At 43.3% G+C, this 20991-nt stretch overlaps 1 protein-coding gene across 1 annotated transcript; it reads left to right on the forward strand.

Annotated features, from left to right (window-relative positions):
* The first annotated feature begins 6024 nt into the window (after positions 1-6024).
* Positions 6025-20745, forward strand: per2 (period circadian clock 2). The gene is made up of 22 exons (XM_080459113.1): positions 6025-6166; positions 9590-10157; positions 11524-11616; positions 11831-11985; positions 12077-12198; positions 12402-12603; positions 13354-13405; positions 14166-14308; positions 14463-14541; positions 14629-14735; positions 14843-14996; positions 15105-15213; positions 15304-15577; positions 15900-16056; positions 16156-16292; positions 16397-16603; positions 16716-16961; positions 17057-18120; positions 18253-18466; positions 18612-18843; positions 18939-19089; positions 19530-20745. Exons 2-22 carry the CDS (start codon positions 9703-9705, stop codon positions 19686-19688), a joined length of 4512 nt encoding a protein of 1503 aa, XP_080315239.1. The 5' UTR covers positions 6025-6166; positions 9590-9702; the 3' UTR covers positions 19689-20745.
* The last annotated feature ends 246 nt before the right edge of the window (positions 20746-20991 follow it).

Raw genomic sequence — 20991 nt, forward strand, 5'->3', positions numbered from 1 at the left:
GTACTTGTTTATTAAAGTGCACCACCTCCATCACAGGCAAGATATTACTACTCTACATTACATGCATTGTTTCCCAGGTAGGAAAAAAACAGCAAGTGAAGCCACAAAGTTGATCCTCATAACATTGTTTACCTCAAACGAGAAACTTCTAAGTTGCCTATAACATAAGTTTGTATCTGTGCCAAGCAAGGACAATGATTCTCACACTGCCCAGTTCAGACGGAGTAAACAAAATCCTGCACTATTGTCTCCAAAACATGACCAGAACCACAAGGCACAGTTTTGCAAAGTAAGTCATTAAGAGAGTACTTTGTGGTTACAATAGAGAGATATGGAGCAGGAGTGTTGCTACTCAGGATAATGGGATATTTTCAGAGGCGTGGTGGGGCTCTATTGCACTTATTGCAAGAGGAACGTTTTGCAACTAAAGAGTTGTCAAAGTGCATTTCAGTCAGTGAGCAGGATATTCAGATTTGCAAATGTGCAGGAGAATCTGTAAACATGAAATGAAGGGGCTGTGGTACAACATTTCTAAATACTGTATGTGAGACTGCAAACATTTAGATTATATTGGGTGCATGAATGCATATACAGTTCTATAATGCATACACATTGACGTTTCTATTTATGTACATGCAGTCCTGTCCACACATGTATGTACTGTATCCATTTCAAGATATGAAAAGTCACCCACAAATGTCAACATCATGATGTAGCTCAAGTATACAGTTTGTGTTCAGTTTTTCAGAATAACAAAAGCACCCCTGGACCATGATACACGATAACTTCTCCACACACTGCACTGAATATATAGGTTCAGTGTAAGTGCACACTGCAAGCTGCTCCCCACGCTTTCATGTATCTCAGCCGCACTGCTTGTCACCGGTCCCTGGCTCCGTCTACACTACAATTAAAGGGTATTGACAGGATCTTCATAAGTACCCCCTCTACATCATCAGGCTCCTCTGTGTGGGAGCTCGTCATCATCCGAACAGCCCTGGAATACCTTTTATTACTGTTTTGTGTGACTCAGGTAATGAATTTCTCCTTACTCTGTAGGGAGTGTTCACCAGGTCTGTGGGATTAGAGATCATCATTTATTGATCCTGTGTGTCTCGAAGCTGCAATTGGCGCTCGGTGTGAATCATCCCCTCTGTGTGTGTTCGTCTTCTCTGGAGTTACATAAGACGCTAACCTGGAAGACAGGTCGTTTGTTGGGGGTGCAGACAATGGCAGTATGCCCACATCTAGGCTGTCAACATAAGTTATGAAATAACTACTCGAAGGGGGAACTGCGAATACGAGGCCCGTGAGAAAGACAGCAAAACTGAATATATACGCATGTAAATTCGCTCATTAAGGAAACAAACACTCCGTAAAAGTAAATATTTTCCTACAATAACGCAGTCTTGACAAGTTATGTCACTGTCATTACATTCAGAATGTGCAAAATGATTATGTGGTATTTATATGATGCTGGGATGTGATTTATCAGGTGGAAAACCGCGCAGTGCATCAGGAGGTCAGAACTGATTTAGTACAGTCACACTCCTGGATCCTCTTGAATAAGTCTCTTCAACCTTTGGACTGCAGCTGTTCTATTTTTACCTGCAGATCCTCTCAGATTTTATTCCGAGCTATCTTCAGGTATCTTCACAGAAGTTCTCGGGGGTTTCGGAGTGAGCTGCAGCAGGTTTTCTTCAAGGACATTTATCTTTGTTTGGCTCATTTCAGTTCTGGCATGAATTCATGCTACTGGAGCTGAGAAGCTCCTCAGCAGCTGGAATTATTATTGACCATGTATTGGGATTGAATGAATGAATGGTGGTTTTATTTGCTAAAAACAAGCAAAAACTTCATACAGTAAAAACAGGTTATAAAAGAAGTAGGGAGAAGCATCAACTTAAATCCTACTCTTTTGCTGTAATTCTGCTTGCATCCTGTGATTTTTCTCTTTTGCTTTCCTCCATTGCCAACATGAATAATGCAAACAAAACAATAACTCACCAAACAAGAGGTAAAAGGATAGCGTTTGTTATACCCTTCTTCTTTCCTGCTCAGGTCCATTCATGTAACATAAATAATGTCGGTCAGCAACACTAAACACAGAAAAGGGATGTGAGTCATCTCGGTTTCTTACCGATAGTAATATTTTAATTTAATTTTAATTATTATACATGTTGTATTCACAACAAGCTTGATATGTCCTGACCCTCTAAAAGTAGGTATCGGGGGGGGGTTTTTATACTGTGGGCACTTTCAACTTGATACCAACATTATGGCGGGAAATATGATGTAATATTTTCAAAGTAATTTTTCCTGCTTCAACAGTAAATATCATTTCATGTCTTAGTTTTTTTTCTGGAGCATGCACAATCATCATGCTTGTTTGCAGAAGCCAACTCTGGGCTGCGCATGGATGTTCATGACTTTGGCCTTACTCGACTGCCAGCAGATTACAAATCACTCAAACCGTTGTCGCAGAGAAATCATGAAATGTTTCTTTGAAGGCCGTCGGTTTACAGGATATTGACGCTGACTTCTTTGGACCCTCTCATTTACATACTGCACGTGAACAGTCTTCAATATTATGCCCCTGAAATGTTTATTCATAAAGTCACGCTAATATTTACCCCTGAAATTAACCAAATTATGAGATAGAAAGACGTAACTATGTAGAATCAGGACACCAAGTCTAGTAAAACTGACCCAAATCAAGTGTATGCCAACACAAGAAATACACAAAGTTTGATGATAAACAACAAAATAAGCAGCAAATGGGGCTACAGAGTGGGAAGTAGTCACTTTTATGGTCAATATGCTGCACTTTAATCAAAAATAAAACTCTTTACATAGTAATAACATACTTTTCTAAACATATTCAGCTGTGTTTTTAATCACAAATATAAAATTAAATGAATCTTTCCTGAGATGTCGTTTGAAAACGTAAGTTGATGTACTGCTTCAGTTCAGCAACACCTTCAATATCTGTTTTTGATCTTGGCTTTTTCAAACGACTTACAAACAAGCCGTGGGCCAAATTTTGAGAATCCCTGCTCTGGAGCTGGGTTTTCAGAAGTGTGGAAGGATGACTACAGAGTTTGAACCACATTATGGCTGAGCACCGGACTTCCTAACGTGTTTCATATTATAATTTTTTACATTATAAGATATAGTAATGGCTCCTGAGGTCCAAATAGACAATAACAGCCTAAATTATTTAGATGATTTAATTTCAAATATCTAGTGAGTCTGTGTATAAAGGTTCCAACTGTTGTGACTGGCTTTGTATTAAAGCTTATTTTATAGTTTTAATTTGTCTCAGAATATGTATTTAAATACAGTAGATAATTGTGTTACCTTCAACTTATTTCTTAACGTCTTTAAATAAAAAGAATGATGCAGGGGAAAAGACTAAATACTGTACTTTTAAGTCGAAATTTGAAATCAGATATGATATATATATTTCAATACATTAAAAAAAAAAAAAAAAAGCATTACATTTGATTTGAAAAAATGTGTTTGATATCTACGAGTAGGGTATGCATGTTGATTTAATATTGTCTCACAACCCACGGGGTTAGCCCTGCATGTTCAAACACTAGTGAGTGGCTAAATCGCCTAATTATAGTCGCTTGTGTGTGGCCAGTTCCAGAAATAGTTGACCCTACATTTTCCACAGCTCAATTGGATCATGGCCTCATGTCATGGTGTCATTAACCTTTCTCCTTCTTCTCTTCAAGTCCTGTATTTGTGGTGTAGGTTAGAATGTGGCTCGCCAAGGACAGAACAAAATCTTCTATGTATATTCTGTATGTCTGTGAGCAAGATTATGTTAAAACTACTTCACAGAGTTTGTCTAAATTTTCACCACTGATAGATGTTGGGCCATGGTAGATTTCATAAAGTTTTGGAGCTGATCCAGATTAAATTTTATAGGCTTTTAAAGATTATGTCAAAATGACAGATTTTCACCAAATTTTCACCTCTGGTAGATGTAACCTTTGTCGCATGTCAAAAAAATCTCTGATTGCTCTTGTTGTTTATGCTTTCACATTGGGATTCAACAGGAAATTACCACGACTTGCATAATTTGATGGATGTGATGAGACACCTATGCTGTTTTGAGCTGGTGTGACGACAGTCCAACATCAGTCCAAAAAATAAAATGGGCCCAATTAATTATGCATGTGGACACGTGAAATGTGGAGGATTTCCGGTGAGATAATCGTCATGATGATTAGAACTGGTCTGTGCTCCTGGATTTCAAATATAAAACCACCCACAGCATGACTCACTTCTGTTTAGGAAATTCCGCCCACATTGTATTTTTTCACGTCAGCTGTTGCCACCTGTGAATAATGCAGGTGCTTTTGGGGGGAAAAAAAGGATTGGTGATGGGTGTGATCCATGATGCTCCAACAAGCCCTCATGACTATAAAGGAAGCTGCACCTGTTCATTGGGAAGCTGTGTGAAAACTCTCCAGGTTGGGAGGGCACACTAAACCAGAGTCAGAGAGTGTGGGTAATTAAGCTTTGAGTGTGATAACATGCAAGTCATTTCACAAACTTCTGGCTGAAATCAGGCAAACAAAGTGGGCGGATGTGACACTCAATTCTCACTCAAGACAGGGAGTGTGGCTGAGTTGAGCGCCACCTCCATGGGAGTGTATGGCTGCCACTTCTAAGCTGGCAAGGAGGCAAGCTCAGGAGTCCAGATTGCTGCTCTGTCTTGGCTGGCAGAGAGAAAACCTGGTGTTGTGGCTACTATTACCAGCATGGACACCCACATTCTCTCTTCCCAGGCTCTGCCGCCCATGACAAAGTGTGATGAGTAAGCTTTGGCACAAAGCAGAGTTCCATTCATCGTAGCAGGCTATTCAATACAATTCTAAAAGAAGAATGGGCTGCAGAGCCTCGACTTTCACTAAAAGAAATGGCCACAGAGCAGCATTTCCAAAAATAATTGTGATTAGATAACAATGTCTAAGGGACCAGTGGTGCAAGTGGCTATCACAGATCTCCCTGGTTCGTGTCCAGGCTTGTAGATCTTCCTGTAAGGAGTTTTCATGTTCTCTATGGTTGCAAGTATATTCCTATAATAATCCCAAACATGCTTTTGACTGGTGACCTGTCAATGCTGTAAACTCACTTTGCTTATGCAAGAGCGCATTTATTAAAAACTAACTAACTATATAAATATCTAAAGCTCCAAAGCTCTCAACTTTTGTTAATTCCTGATAACGACGACTGTTTTCCTCAGGTGACAACCTGTACACTGCTAAAGGGTGGCTGCACATTATATTTCACGATTTAATGAGTGGTGTTGGTGAACATGTAGAGAAAACTATTACTTAATGTACTGTTTCATAACAAATATCCCCCTATGATATGAGCGTGTCGTGTCCGTGCGCTGTGCAGAGACAACGGCACTGGAGCGCAGCTGTGAAGCACCTAACGTGCAGATACTTATGTAAAACTTCCGCATCAGAAAAAAGACCGCTTGCTTTAAAACCATTTGTTTTAGCCAATGACTCGGCGGTGTCAAAATAACAGATGTATGCATGTAATTCTTAAGTTGAAAGATGTTATTTTAAGTGCACACTTCTTGTCGTTTGCATGACATTTCTCACACCAAGCGTGGTTTCCTCGATGTCACGCTAAAAAGGTTGTCACATGGCGTCTCTTTCTTTGTTTTCTGTTAGTTTTTCCCTCGCTCACTCTTTTCATTTATGTAATTTCAACGACGGATGCGTCGCTCCGTACTCCACGAGTCGCCGTAGCCGTAACCACCTCAGCCAACATGGGATTCCACGTGCGGTAGATAACGTGTTTATGTAAAACGATGGACAGCGCCCTCGGCCAATCATTACCCGCTGCAGCAATTCCGTCACGTTTTCCATGGAAACCGGTCATTTGCATCCAATGGGATGTGGCCAAGGGAGGAGCCTGAATTGAGGTCGAGCGTCGAGCTCTGTGATTGGCTTGGCGGCGGAGCGCCGGAGAGAGCCGGGGAGGACCCGTACACTACTGTGTCAACCCGTCTGAACCTCAGCTCCCATTGAGGAAAGCTGGATGTTTCCACTGAATTTTTCACTCTTTCGGGATTCTTTTCTGCGTGTCACCGGAGACCACCGAGCAGTGGATTTTTAACTCCACAGCACAGGTTGGTGTTTGTTTATTTTCACCCTTTGGTTGTTGAAATATTCAATAACTGAGCGCAAAAAAAATAAATTGCATAACTGAAACCGATCTGCGCATGCGCGAGAATCCAGGTTGCTCTACTTTTTGTACTTTTATAACGAAAAAAAGCCGGTTTGAGCCTTTCTGGTCGTTCACATTGTGGGAAAACACCAGTTTCACTGGGATGTGTCGTTTGCGGGTGAGCAGCGGCTGTTTGGGAGCCGCTTTTGAACGATATGGTTACTTTTACATAACTGTGTCAGTGTACCGTGCGGTGGATTGCAGGTCAACGTGTGTGTGGATTGTGGATAGCAGGTCAATGGGAGTTATGGGGGGGGAAGGGTTCTTACTTCCCTTTATAGAAAGATTTCATTCGAGTTAACCTTCATATAATTATTGTCTGTCCATGTGGGAAATTAAATATGCATATTTGTTCCTTTTTTTATTATTGGAGGGAAATGGCAATTTTCCATGTCAAGTGGTGAAACTCAGGAAAAAACTAAAAAAAAGAAACGAAATTTTTAGGAATATGACTTGAAAATACATCCCTGAAAGGCGTTGTTTCCACAATATTCTTTATATTTATATCGAATACGCCTGGACTGACAACATAACACATCGAAATGGCAGCAATAACCAGGCACAAACCACGGTATTGTCAATCAAGGTTCACAGAACAGAAAACTGCCCCCCTGCCTCACAGTATCTGGGCACAACATTATTGACATAACATGTATTCAAATATAAGGAAAAGATACGTGGATTTTATTGTAAAGCCATGTGGTGGACCTTTATTTGATTTTAACCATGGTAATGGCTTCCACAGAAAGTTACAGGTACTTCTCCTGTGAAGAAGTAAGTGTGCTTAACCCCTGTAAACGTTGTCTCTTACAAAATATTTAAACTATAGTAGACATCACTCCTTAATAAATTGTTATTCCTGTGTAGAAAGTAGCTTTATTGTAAATATATATGTATAGAAATATCCACGTTAAATAAATTGTATGAGGGATGCACTTCAGGGTAGTTAGGTCCAAGTGAAAAGCATGTGGTTTTATGAAACAGGGCTACCACAGCTTTGTGCTGCATTATAGCCAAATCCATGTGACTGGAGCAGCGTTGTATAATGCCTGAGATCTGTGCTAGTGTGTTGGGTGTATCAGCACTTCACTTGATGCAGGGCAGAGCTGCAAGCGGAGAGGAGGCTCACTTTCATTATGTCATTCCTCTGCTCTGACTGTCCTCCACATGGTCTCAGATATAAGAAGACTCATTTTTATTCTCTCTGACTCTTGGGACCATTTGATCTTGCTGGGGTTTCTTGTCATTTTCGTGGAGCAAGAGTGATCTGGTAAGCTGCACAAGTATTACGTTCTGTCAGTGAGTCGGAAGCTTCAAAACGCTTGATGTTGTACAGATTGAATTCAGTAGTTTGTATTATAGCCGATCACGTGTGACAAGATATACTGGGCTGTAGGGTTGATACTATATATTGTACTATAGTCAATAGATCTGCTTTTAAGTGACGTTTCTGTTCGTTTTATTCAGAGGTCTGCGTAGGTACTTGACTCTGCTCTTTCTGACAACACAGTATGGGCAAAATCAGATCAACTTACAAATGAAAAATTATCCAAAAAATGTTATTTAACCCAGTTTAAAATATTTTGAAGCATCTATTGTTTGCTGTTTAGGTATATTGCTTGTTGAAAGAGTAGAAATAATGCTATAAGCTTTGGCTCCCTCACTGGTAAAAATGCAGCATTGCCATTTATGTAACGTGTCAGTGGGTGTAAAGGGCTACTTAGATTTTTTATTTGTGGTGGTTGTTCTTTAATTAAATAACCAAAGCTGTCTGTGTAAGTGGGTTTAACCTACGGTCTCTTTTAAAAGTCCCCTTCATGGAAAACATTATTCCTACCTGTTGCTGCTGCCCGCTCACTCCTGATTGGCTGTTTACAGTGGCCAATAGGAAGTGTCATTAGAGGGCTTGGCTGCTGAGCTTATGAGTGGGTCATCTTCCAAGGAGACAGTGTTAGAATAATGTGTGGGTCATTGATAAGTTTTATGGAAAATTAAGATGTTTGTGCCTCCATGGGCCATTCAGACCTGCTGTTAACATGTGTTTACCCTTTGACGTCTCTGACCATTTGAATGGGCACAGATGCTTTTACATTGTATCCCCTACTGTTTACCACATCATCTCCGTATGAAAGGCTCACATGGATACAAGTTTATACTCCTCATCACAAATCCCACAAACTGAGATCTGTTTCGCAGATATTGAAATTTTTTAAATAACAAAACACACACATTTTTCGAGGCGTTACATAAAACTGCTTTTGGGAAATGTGAAGACTGAGTCGAGCTGACGAATGTGCACACTTACATAAATAGTTGCAATATGATGAGAGGAGAGCAGAGAAATAGTTTTGGATATTTGCGTCAGAGCCCGTTTCCTGTTGGATGATGGCAGACTGAAATAGCTCCCACTCCATCTGTTCACTGTGGAGGAGGTGGAGGAGGCTGTTGAGATGCTGCTTTCGTATTTTTATCAGGCTGGTTTTTTTGGTTGTTTTTTTTTAACAAATACATCTTTTACATTTTTGGGATAGTCTTATATACTTGTGGTTTTAAACAAGCAAATGAACCTTTAAGTTGTGGATAACCCTAACTTGGCTTAGGTCATGTATGGGCATATGCTTTATGGAAAGGGACATTTTATTTTTTGAAATTCATCCGGATGTCTTTGTCTGATCGAAAAAGAACAGAACATCGGCAGTTTATCTTTGTCTGTGTTGGATATTGACATTAAAGGTACAATGTGTAATATATTCAATCTGAAATTATTGATACAAACTACCTGAAATAACACAGCAGCAGGAGAAAAAAAATGCTGTTAGAAGGGAACACTTGGTTGTAAAGATGTGAAGGTTTTCTGCAAATGGGTATACTGCTGTACAAAGGCGAGTGTGAAGGTTACTGTTTACTTCTTGGCTTCAGAGCTGTGTTTTTATCTCGATAGCCTCACCTTTTATGTGAAGGAGCTCTTTTGAACATTCAAACGGTTCTCACTGGTCTGGGGCTTCAGTTGTTCATTAAAGGGCAAACGCCTGACTATTTTACTGTGCGGACCTTTTGAAAGCTGGATGTACGGCCTCAGTGTGATATGTGTCTGTATGTGGAGATCACTGCCCCTTTTCTCATGGTTGACTTTTAGAAATGCTAACATGGCGGGCTACAATGGTGGATTAGATCAAAGTTAAGGCCATTGTATACATAATGGATGGGTTGTCTTAATCTCTATTGATTGTTTCCAGTTTTAGAACTGTTTTTCTTTTGTGTAGCTATCAATAGAGCTGTGCTGTGATAGGTTTCTGTGAGTGATTTCAAACATTTTATCTTTCAGAATACACTCCCACCTTTGAGGCATCAACTCCATTCTCATCCCAGTGCCATGCAACTCATGGCATCATATGGAAGATAACTTAATCTTCAGTCGAATACCTTTTGTGCCATCCGATGTCTGAGGATCGTGATCAAAAGCACTACCGGTACTCAACCATGGACGGGCGCGATCGAAACCGGGAAAGGGTCAGCTTCCAGGCGGAGGAAGACCAAGGAAGTCTCTGCAGCTCCATCAGTCAGCATCACCGCATGGCCAGCAGTTATAACGAGGACTGTGGTAGGCGGGACGGCGTGGACCTGGAGCCGGAGCTCGGTCTGGCGTCCGAGGGAAGTGACAGCAGCCACGAGCACCGGGCCTCTCCGGGCTCCCCGCACGACGACAGGAAACGCCCGCGCCCGACTCTACACGAGGATGTAGAGATGGGCGGCAGCGGCTCAAGTGGGAGCGGAACAGAGTCCCACGGCAACGAGTCCCATGGCAACGATTCCCACGGCAACGAGTCTGTGGGCAGCTCCAATGGAAACGGCAAAGATTCGGCTATTATGGAGTCTTCGGGAAGCAACAAGAGGTGAGGGCATGGCGTACGCACTGAATCATGGGAAATTAAGTTGTGTCCATCAAATCTATCTACGTTAGAGTAATTTTCTTGCAGAATGAATTGAACCTTCAGCATATTTCCAGATAGTAATCTGTTAAATCCCTGGAGATTATATGAACAGGTGATTAATTATGGCTTAACTTCAGTTTCCAGGTATTGTTTGCTAATCTGTTATTACTCTTGACAGTGATGCAAACCATTGAAACATATTTCTCCTCACATTCATCCAGCTGTCACTTTTTTCTCATGTCTGATGAAAGCAGCACACCTACTGAAAGCTGGATGTTACATAACCAGTGCTGATGTTTACTCTAACTCCATTTACCTCCATGAGGTGGAGCAGATCCTGAAAATTTTTCTTTCTTTTTTTTTTTTTTCAGTCTGCTCTCTGATGCAACAATGGCCTTAATTTTAGATCAAAATTGACTTTAAGATGGGATTATGTTGGGAAGTCATTCACTAAACATAGTGTTCGGTGTCTGTCATATTTTGTAATTCGCTATAATGCAGCTGTAATTTCTATTGTGCGCAAACAATTTATAAAAAAAACTGTGAAATAGGCAGCAATTATATTTAATGAGTTATTGAAACAGTCAGACACAACAGGTTTCTGCTCACAATATGACATAATTTGTGTTTGGACCTACTTTTAGCTAAACCAAACAAAGAGAAATCCTCTGCTGAGAATCTCTGCGAAGACTTAAATGACGTTAAAGCGCGAGCAACAGCGTGCGCTTCATCTGTGTTTCCTCACAGGGGGCGTTCAGGTACAGAGTTAAATGTTCTAAACCCATCACCCAATGACTACAGTTATGTGGACGAACTTGAGAGAGAGAAAAAAAGGACTCACTGTCCAAAAATTGGCTTAAAATGGCCCCCGGGTTATAAAACAAAACAAAACCTGAAAGTTGAATTCAGTAAAGCAACTATGAGACATGAGAAAAAGATGTTCTGTACCTTTTTTCAAATTTTTAAATTCAGATTTATTATGTTGTTTTTTTTAAAGGACACAATATACCACAACTTATTTATTAGCCTAACCTTTACAGGACATGATTAATTGTAGTTTATAGCTCTCAAAATGAGCAGCGGGCCTCTCCTGGGGGGCGCTAGAGTGCATAGCAAGGCCAGAAATGTAAGGGTCGTGGGGATGCAAAAGCAGACTTAAGATGCATCTGTAGAATAGTGAATGTACCTTCTAACCTGATGTCCTTGACACATGTGTTGTGCTGAGTCTTATCTTTAGTTGTTGCATTCTGACCGTGTTGTGATGCTCTTTGTCCACTTTTGTCTTCGCTGCACTGCCTTTATTAACACGTGTGTTTCATGGTTGCAGCTCCAACTCCCACAGCCCCTCCCCACCAAGCAGCTCCAACGCCTTCAGCCTGGTGAGCTCGGAGCAGGACAACCCATCCACCAGCGGTTGCAGGTTAGTCATCCTAAAAGTCACCCATAACCACTGAGGAAAACGTTTCTTTCATCCGGCACCAACCAGAAAGATTTGTCTCAGTTTCAATCAGTCCCTCCTGGTACCTTCCCCTCCCCTCCCGATTTGTTCCTCATGCTGGGAAACGGGTTGTCACATCAGTGGTGAGATCTTGTCACATTGACACACGTGTACATGTCTCATTTGCGTCCTGCAGCAGCGAGCAGTCAGCCAAAGCGAAGACCCAGAAAGAGCTCTACAAGGCCCTCAAAGAGCTGAAGATGCACCTGCCATCAGAGAAGAGGAACAAGGGCAAGAGCAGCACTGTCAACACGCTCAAGTACGCCCTGCGCTGTGTCAAACAGGTGAAAGGTAAGACTCACGTCCCTTTAACTTTGGCTGTTGGTAAAATAATCATCAATCTGGTGTGTGCATTGATCCGTATTGTCTTTTTTTTCTTCAGCCAATGAGGAATACTACCAGATGCTGATGATTAATGACAGTCAGCCACCAGGATTTGATGTGTCTTCTTACACCATTGAAGAAATCAACAGCATCACGTCGGAGTACACCCTCAAAAACACTGTAAGATCCTTCAGTAATTTCCTCCTCTAAAACTAACAATACAGAGAAAAACTACAAGTAGTTTTACCATTGATACTGATATACTTTATATATCGTCAGATAATGTGTATTAGCTTCAGATGGCATATATTTAGATGCATAATTGAACAACACTCAAGTTAATATGGCAATAAATCAATCAATCTTCATCTTCCTTTGTGCAGGATATATTTGCTGTAGCGGTGTCGCTCATCACGGGCAAGATTGTTTACATTTCGGATCAGGCGGCGACCATCCTGAACTGCAAGCAGGAAGTGTTCAACAACGCTAAGTTTGTTGAGTTCCTAAGTCCTCAGGACGTCAGCGTCTTCTACAGCTTCACCACGCCGTACCGCCTGCCCTCATGGAGCATGTGCACAGGAGCAGGTACATGGCAGACTCCACTTCCACTATGACTCACTTGAATCTATATTCAGACAAACATGTCGAAACACGTTATTAGTGACATCGATGGCAGATTTCCCTCTCTGTAAACACGTGGCAGTCCCAATCGTCGACTTCCTTCACATGATCCACCCCCACACACACATGCTCAGACACACTTAGCACCCATTTCATTACCATGACCAATTGCAGAATCTGCTCATACATACATAATAAGGTAACTGATTGGTAAGAGACACATATTTTGTGATGTATAGTTTTGGGAAAATTGATGTTATGTGAAAGCTTGTTTAAACCAAAAAAACGTGACCAAAGGCTATTGTACAGTTATATTCCAGATTTTGACGATACTCCCACTCTGCATGTTGCATCCATTGTTAGACCATTTATGTATTGCAGTTTATCTATCTTGCACACACACATTGCCAGTTGTATCATTTGTAGGTTTGCCTGCTGGTGCCTATCTAGTGATAACGGTGGTAATATCAGCTCAAAAGTTAACAACACTATTTTGAACATTATTTTCAAGTCTCGGCCGCACAGTTCTTAAAGAAGTCAACATGCCTTTGTGGCCTTGGTGTCTCTTCCTCACTGGAGACAGATACAAACTTTTCATGTCCTGTAAACAGTGTTGAAGGCTGATGACTAACAGATGGCCAGCCTTGAAGTGGTCCAGCTCATTAAACCGGGCGATAAACTCATCCCACCTTCCTCCCTTGTCTTTTTCTTCAGAGTCGTCTCCCACGGAGTGCATGCAGGAGAAGTCCTTCTTCTGCCGCATCAGGTGAGTGTCAGTGGCCGCTGATCCAGTTTCCTGTTCTGAGTCATTACAGTAGGGGGGCGTTGAGAGAGGGTTTGTTGAGGAATAGGATGAGGAGAGGGAAGGAAGTCAACAGCTTGCGTCCATCTGGTGGTCAGACTGGGTAGTACCACTTCTCTTGAAAAATTAAAACAAATGGCATGGTTGTTTAAAACACAGGGATGCACTGATTTCAATACTAATATTGGGTCTGATACTATACGGCGTACTTGTACTGTGAAACAAGATCCCCGGTACAACTTAGGGAGTACTATGTGACATCATACATCAGTCGCGTCACCTGCAGATACGCATAATAGAATGTGCGATGTTCACGGCTTGAAGACTCTTTAATATTAATGAGAATGACAAACGTCAGGCAGACTGTACGACTGATACACTCATTAACAGCAAGCTTTGTCCCTCAGTCTACATTGTACAATACAAAGATAGATTCTACGCACTGCCCTAAGCAGACTTTAAAAACGTGGTATTGGTGCATGCCTACTATGTAATAGTAAAAAATGAGCATACAACCTAAGTCCAGTGAGACAAGAAGCCCAGACAATTAAAATCATAAAAAAAAAACTGCACTTCTTTTGCAAAATCTTCTGCATTTAACCTACAATGAGAGCCTGGTGGCCACTCGCTGCAGCATCGTATGAGTTCAGGCAAACTGTGAATCTGTTTTAAAGTTTTCTACAGTAATGGAGCGCCACTAAGATGACGTGTGTTTGCATTGCAGTGGTGGGAAGGAGCATGAGGGAGACCTCCAATATTATCCTTTCCGTATGACTCCTTACTTGATGAAAGTCCAGGACACAGAACTGGCCGAAGAACAGTTCTGCTGCCTCCTGCTGGCTGAGAGGGTGCACTCTGGATATGAAGGTGAGAGCCAGGGAACCGTACATGTGGCTAAAACAATATCAAGGAGTATAATTAGAATAGATTTGTTATAACGAGAATAAACTATCAATGGTCCATTTCTTTTCCATGCAAAATGTAAGTGATCTATATTGACTGGCCGACTTTCTTTTCACAGCTCCCCGAATCCCCACAGACAAGCGTATCTTCACCACTACACACACACCCAACTGTGTGTTCCAGGATGTGGATGAGAGGTGAGCGAGTTTCCAGTTATTCATCGATAGAGTTCAACAAATCCACTGTGCTCTTTCCTAAAGGACACATTTTTGTTTCACCATCAGGGCTGTTCCTCTGCTGGGGTACCTCCCTCAAGACCTGATCGGGACCCCGGTGCTGCTCAACTTGCACCCAAGCGACCGACCTTTAATGTTGGCTGTGCATCGAAAGAGTAAGAACCATTAACTGTATATTCCAGATGATTGGCATTTAATCCTTTGTGTTGCTTTGCTCTCTGTCTTCCTGCCACTCACACACTCTTCCTTGTCTTTCCTACAGTCTTGCAGTTCGCTGGCCAGCCGTTTGACCATTCCTCGATCCGCTTCTGCACGAGAAATGGCGAGTACGTTATGATCGACACCAGCTGGTCGAGCTTCGTCAACCCTTGGAGCCGCAAGGTGTCCTTCGTCATTGGCAGGCACAAAGTTCGCATGTGAGTACTCCACAAGTTGTGTTTTGGTGAATAATTTTTTTGAGATCCCAGATGTATATATGTTTTACTGTGAGCATGCTGGATGACTGATATAATCATGTGTTTCAGGGGTCCTGTGAACGAAGATGTTTTTGCAGCACCTGCTTTCCATGGAGGGAAGATCATGGATTCAGACATCCAGGAAATTAGCGAACAGATCCACAGGATGCTGCTGCAAGTATGTCTCTGCACACATATGGCATGTCAACACACAGACTTGAGGAATTCATCAGTTTCTAAAACAGTCTCCCTCGTTCTCTTTACCCAGCCGGTTCACAACATGGGCTCCAGCGGCTATGGCAGCCATGGCAGCAACGGTTCCCACGAGCAGCAGGTTAGCATCAGTTCATCCAGTGAGAGCAACGGGAACAATGCGGCAGGGAACGCGACAGAGGAGATGGGCAAGAGCAAGCCTACAAGGACGTTCCAGGAGATCTGTAAAGGAGTGCACATGCTGAAGAACCAGGACTCCCAGGCCTGCCTGCAGTCCCCGTCCCCCTTACCGTTGCTATCCAAACCTGAGCAGAAGAAGGCCACTGACAGTGAGTGTGGATTAATACTAGCAAAGTTGATCATATGTGAGAACCGTGGCCTTAAAGGGTCACTATGGCTTCCGGTCTTCCTTTAAACCAGCTATTAGAGCTCAGTCAGATTGATTTTTAGTTAGAGCTTCGACTTATTGTTGTGTTTAACAGCATCAGGTGTTATTGCTTCTTTCTCTCATGTTGAACTCAGCCCAGAAAACAGGATAATTCCTACATTCAAGACTCTTTTTGTTGTGGTAGCCATGTGTCTTTCATATTTGTGTTTTCACATCTAACGCTATATTTCTGACAATTACTCTTTCCTCTCCCACCCCTCCAGCATCGGTTTCTCAAAGGTGTTCAGCGACGAGAGCAAGGGACTATGTACCCGCCCTGCAGGCCAGAGAGAGTACTGCAGCCAGCATGGACGAGTTCCCCTGCAAAGACCACACTCTTTGCTCCTACCAGCAGATCAGCTGCCTGGACAGTGTCATCAGGTAAGAGCTCATCTTTAGATGGTTTGTAGTTCTCCTAACCGGTATTCAAATGATATGTATCATGTACATTCAACGATTTAACAAATTTTTGTTTCTCAGGTATCTGGAGAGTTGTAATATCCCCATCAAAGCAAAAAGGAAGTACAAATTCTCCTCAAATACCACCTCCTCCAACTCAGATGATGACAAGAAGTGCTCAGAAGATGGAATGCAAGTGCCTCAGGATACAAATCCAGGCATGTAGACTTCATACATCAGACGTAATTAAGAGAAATGAGAACTCAGTTGATAATTTAACTAACTTTAAAGCTAACAGGAGAAACCCTCTCTCTTCCTTCAGATGCTTTGATGCTTGACTCTCAGCCAGGCCTTTCAAACATGAAGGCGCCAAAGAAGCCCTCATCTGGAGCTGCTGCTGTGGTGGGTGGCCCCCTGGCCCCCCTCACTCTGCCCAGCAAGGCCGAGAGCGTCGTGTCCATCACCTCCCAGTGCAGCTACAGCAGCACCATCGTCCATGTAGGAGACAAGAAGCCTCAACCAGAATCTGGTGAGTTTACATTTCCCACACAATGCAAAGATGACAATATTGTATATATTATTACCAAACTGGTGCATACCGAGTTCTGTGTGACTGATGTTTGGCATACTCTATTCTACAGAGATAATCGAGGATGTTGCAGAGAGCCCTGCACCGCCTGCCCTGCCTGTTAGCATGGTTTCTCCCCCGAGTCAAGAGAAGGAGGCCTACAAGAGGCTGGGATTGACCAAGCAGGTGCTGGCAGCTCACACCCAGAAAGAAGAGCAGGCATTCCTGAACCGCTGCAGAGAGCAGCACAATGCCAGATCCTTCCAGAAGGACTGCTCCACATATCTGCACAGGCAGCGGGGTCTGATCATTTCTGAAGGTACACAAGGTTTACAATTTTTGAAACCGCTCTGGCCTGTTCATTTAGATAAACTCCAGTAAACCAACAATATGATTTTCCATGTATTCTTTCAGAAACGTCTGAACATCGAGGTGCTCTCAAGCACTGCACCGCACGGCCAGAGACAACGGGGAGGAAGGGCAACCGCAACCGGAAATCCAAGAAGCCACGGATGAAGCATCCGGACTCATCGGACAGCGCTGTGTCCAACCGCAAACCACGACCTCCCCTCCAGGGTCTCAACCAGACCTCCTGGTCCCCGTCTGAAGCATCCCAGTCAGCATTCAACGTTTCCTACCCCATGGTGCCTGGATACCCGCTTTACCCCCCCACGACGGCAGCTCCAGCTCAGGCCTCACGTCCCGACCCCTCTCTCTCCACAGGCTTTGGAGAGGGGCAGAGCAGCCAAGCACCGCCCACTGCTACTCCATTTCCTCCACCTATTGTTACACCTGTCGTGGCTCTGGTGCTGCCTAATTACCTCTTCCCTCAAATAGGACAGTTAGGCCAGATAGGGCAGCTTGCACCTGCACAGAGACCAACGTTTTTCCCAGAGCAGGCCCCGGCTCAAGCCGCATACACGGCCCAGCAGCAGTTTCAGCCCACTCAGGCAACCTACGCAATTCAAGCGCAAGCTCCCTTCACCAGCCAGCAGCCATTCCCTGTGCAGACTGCCTTTACCCCTCAGCAGCCATTTCAAACGGCTCCGCCCCCGTTCACCACCCAGCAGCCTTTCCAGGCACCACAGACTGCCTACACGACTCAGCAGCCCTTCACTGCCCAGCCTTCTTTTCCGGTGCAGACTCAGTTTGTGGCGCAGTCCCCATTCCCACCTCAGCCCTTCCCCTACAGCCTGGCCACTGATGTCCCTAAAGCCACAGGCGTGGAGCCCCGAGAGGGCGCTGCGTCACGATCCACCACCCCGGCGTCAGGGGCACGGGATCCCGCTACGTCGCCGCCGCTGTTCGAGTCACGCTGCAGCTCGCCACTGCAGCTCAACCTGTTGAGCATGGAGGAGGCGCAGCGGTCGTTGGAACGTCAGGACAGCATGGCGCACTCCGCTGGAGGTCAGGGAAGCTTCTCGGCTGCAATGTTGGGATGTGTAGGGGAGAAGACTGCCATAACTGATCATCAAGAGGTGAGAGAAGATTCAACCTGTAATGTAGCCTCAGGATTTTGGTCGTACATACCCCAGCTGTCCAACATTATTGCAGTACATGCATGAAATGTGTGGTTCTGTCTTTAAATAGTGTTCTGTCTTATGTTACAGGTGGACTCTCCAGAAGATGGGGCTCTCAGTGACGCTAACTCCTCATCCTGCGATCTGCTGGATATACTCCTGCAGGAGCAGGAAGACTCCCACTCTGGCACTGGATCGGCTACTTCAGGCTCTATGGGGTCCGGATCAGGATCAGGCCTAGGGTCTGGGTCAGGATGTAACGGCTGCGGCACCTCAGCCAGTGGAGCCTCCGGCAGCAGAACAGGTCAGTAAAAAACACAGAAGTCATGTCCTAAAACATATACACCCCTCTAACAGCTGCTAGATTAAAAGAAAAGATCATTTCCCTTGATATTCGAAAGTTTTATAGCTGAGTTTGACTCTTTTTTTGTCCCTCAATCTGTGTACAGGGAGCAGCAACACCAGCAAATATTTTGGCAGCGTTGACTCTCTGGAACATGACCCCAAGACCAAAGCCAAGATGAGAAGCAAAGGAGAGTCTGAAAGTGGCAAGTCGAAAGACAAGGTGTCCACTCAAGGGGAGGGAGAGCACGTCATCAAGTATGTCCTACAAGAGCCCCTCTGGCTGCTGATGGCCAACGCTGACGACAAGGTCATGATGACATATCAAATGCCGTCCAGGTGAGTCTCCTGCTACATAATTTTACAGGGATTGTAATACTTTTCCTACGGTGCTTTGTCGTTAACCTGTAATTGTCTTGTTTGCTCACCAATAGGGACATTCAGCGGGTGCTGCGAGAAGACAAGGAGAGGCTTAGGCAGATGCAGAAAGGCCAACCTCACTTCACTTCAGACCAGCGAAGAGAGCTTATAGAGGAACACCCCTGGATGAGGAGAGGAGGTCTACCTACAGCTATCAATGTCAAGGTGAGGAGCCAGCATATATTCATACTGTGTCTCTCACGATAGACAATGAGAAAGTAATGTACTGAAAAAAAATCTATCTGCAGAAGCACAAACAAGTTATAAAACTTGCTTATAAGTATTTACAATGACAGTTTATATGTGTTTATCAGTCAGTAGGAGCAAAATTATGAGGTACAAAGTTATTGGAATGATAATACCAGAAATGATTTTTAGACTAAATGCAATGATTTTAATATCGAGTTGAGATTTTAAAAAACTAAGATGGCGGAAAAATATTAATCACGCTTGTGGATTATTCCCTTGTGGAGCCATTTAATCTGTTGCTATGTAAGATAACATGTTAAGTTGGGACTTGTTATCACATTCTTGTCATGTTATGATGCCAGAACTAAAATGAGGCCTGAGAACTGTTCATGAATAGCATGTGTGTGTGTTTTCAGGAGTGTGTGTACTGCGAGGATGTAGCGGTGGCGCCCATGGAGGATGTCCATCCCGACATGGAGATGGGCGAGCTGGTGGAGGAGCCCAGTCAGGAAAGACAGGGTGCTCAGAGCCAATCAGAGGAACCACAGCCTCAACCAGACTCTAATGGCTCCTGAACTGAATGCACACTCACAGGCGGCCAGCAGGGGACGACATTTACCAGCTGAGGACTATCAGGAGGCTTCACATGCATTATGGATGTGAGACAAAAAGCTGCGTGCCTGGCCCTTCTGACAAAACAAACACACACACACATGCTGAGCGCAGGTGTATTCTGCGTCGTGAGAACATTTCCTGCTGCTGTGTTTGTAACTGTGTGTGTGCGCGTGTTGAATGTGGGACTGCCACTGGAGTGCATTTTATATTACACCCCTACAGGGGGCAGTAGTTCTTTATGGGGGTTGTGTTTGCATGACCTACATACTGTCCATAATGGCCACACACATGAAAACACACTCTGTGATTCACTGTCTTTGGAACAACTTGGCTCAGATCATTTTATTTAAATATGTTCCACCTTTACCAGAGGTGGAGCACTTACACAGTCATAGCCATGCTTATGAATACTTGATTTATATGAAAATGTAATTTTCCTTCAAGAAAGCTATCATGGATCTATTATGTCATGTCATTGAGAAGCAGCCCAGCGTGTCCAACACTCTTGCTTTCTTGAATTACTTCGCGGTCCCATTCAATGCCTACAAATCCCACGACCATGGCTATATCCTCTTGTTATGTAGTAAAAGCTATGGTGCTCATTGGATCATGTAAGCCAGGTCAAAAAGGGGAAGGAGCTCATTTTCTAAGTTAGTTTTGTGTTTTTTTTAATCGAATACAGCCAGGCGCACAGCTGCGGTGGTCGTAGTTGACTCGCCAGCCAAAAGAGCGACACGAAGGACGACTCTTAACTTTCTTCAAAAGCGACAATCTGGTGAAAGTTGATCATTTGTATGTCTTATTTATTTCCTCCTGTATAGCGTATCTGAAGTAGATTTATTTTCTGAAAAAAGCTAAAGCCAAATTTGTTCAGTTCGAATTTAATATATAACCGATGACATCATGCCGTGGGACTTTTTAAGGTGCACTATGATATATATTTCTTTCTTTCACAATGAGAAACACAATGTTACAAAAAAAAAAAAAAAAAGAGTCTAGTGAAACGAGCGAAAACAACAGCTGAAAGTTTTGGTAAAGCTAAGGCAGACTGTGACTCTACAGCGATTCAACACTGCCACCAAACACACAACCGTGGTGTTACGTCGATCTTTCATAGTGCACCTTTAAAGTCAATAAGAAAGTGGAGCTGAAGAACTGCAAGTCCTTGCAGATGAAGAAGCTGGCTGCTGTTGAGATATATGTATTTTTGTAACCTGAAACAATCTTAATAGCATCAGAAATTAGATTTAGATGTTTTTTGAA

The sequence above is a fragment of the Lipophrys pholis genome (genome assembly GCF_963383615.2).
Source record: "Lipophrys pholis genome assembly, chromosome: 3".
NCBI lineage: Eukaryota > Metazoa > Chordata > Actinopteri > Blenniiformes > Blenniidae > Lipophrys > Lipophrys pholis.